Here is a 1059-nt window from a genome sequence, read left to right as displayed (position 1 = left end):
GTGTCCCTGCCCGTGGCAGGGGGTGGGAATGGATGGTGGGGGAGGGAGAAGCCTAAAAATTGGATTTTTTTAGGTTTCTAACGTGGCTCAAACCACACCAACCTTCGTAGCAGAGCTGGATGTAGAGCAGGGAGTGGACGCAGTCCACGGAGCGCAGGCGGACGCCGGCCACGGAGTCGGAGCAGCGCGGGGAGAACAGGGCCAGGAGCACGCTCAGGTTGTAGAAGGGGGTCACAGTCTGTGGGGGGGGACACACAAACAGGGCTCAGGGGGACATTCCAGAGGTTGGGAATGCTGTGGGAGGGGGAGTTGAGGGTTTGACTCACGCTGACGTTGAGTTTGCTCAGGTAGAATTCCAGCAGGGAAGCGCTGACCTCCGCGGCCCGTTCCCGCTCCTGCTCCCGGGGGGACTTGATCCAGGGGCCCAAGTGCTGTAGGAAGAGAGGGATGGGGGAATTAGGGAGTTGTTGGGGTTGGGAAAGTCCTTGGAGACCACAGAGCCCAGCTTTTCCCCTCACTGGTGTGTCCCCAAACATCCACAGGGATGGAGAATCCCCCTCCATGGATAGAGAATTCCCACTGGGCAGCCCCTACCAGGAGGGATTTATCCCAAAATCCCACCTGAGGCCTCCCCTGAGACTGTTTCCCCTCGTCCTGTCCCAGAGGATTCTCCATCCCTGGAACATCCTGGGATATCCCTGTCCCAGGCCAGGCTGGAGCAAACAGGGGGGAGCAGGAGGTGTCCCAGGGATGGGGCTGGATGATCCCAAAGGCTCCTTCCATCCCAACTGTGGGATGATTCCATGATTCCATGATTCCATGGTGCAGCAGTGTCACACGTGGGCCAGACCTGTGAGCTCATTCCTGCTGCTCCAGTGGTTTTCCCAGCCCACCAGGCCCCAGATCACGGAATCATGGAGCTGCTGAGGTCGGAGTAGACCTTTAAGAGCACTGGATTCACCCAACCCTGCCCGTGTCCCCAAGTGCCACCTCCCCAGGGATGCTCCATCCTCCCCCAGGGATGGGGATCCAGGGCTGGGCAGCCCCTTCCCAGGAGGG

General features: G+C 60.0%; 1 protein-coding gene across 1 annotated transcript; it reads right to left on the bottom strand.

The window, feature by feature from the left end:
* Positions 1-52: 52 nt before the first annotated feature.
* Positions 53-431, bottom strand: LOC113942722 (maestro heat-like repeat-containing protein family member 1; the record flags this gene model as incomplete). The annotated part of the gene is made up of 2 exons (XM_027633789.1): positions 53-238; positions 327-431. Coding segments are annotated over 2 exons (291 nt in total), but the record flags the coding sequence as incomplete, so codon positions are not given.
* Positions 432-1059: the final 628 nt, after the last annotated feature.

The sequence above is a fragment of the Corapipo altera genome, unplaced genomic scaffold (genome assembly GCF_003945725.1).
Source record: "Corapipo altera isolate COAL_440 unplaced genomic scaffold, ASM394572v1 56456, whole genome shotgun sequence".
Lineage (NCBI taxonomy): Eukaryota > Metazoa > Chordata > Aves > Passeriformes > Pipridae > Corapipo > Corapipo altera.
The sequence above is the reverse complement of the archived record's forward strand: the minus strand, read 5'-3'. Positions and strand labels throughout refer to the sequence as shown.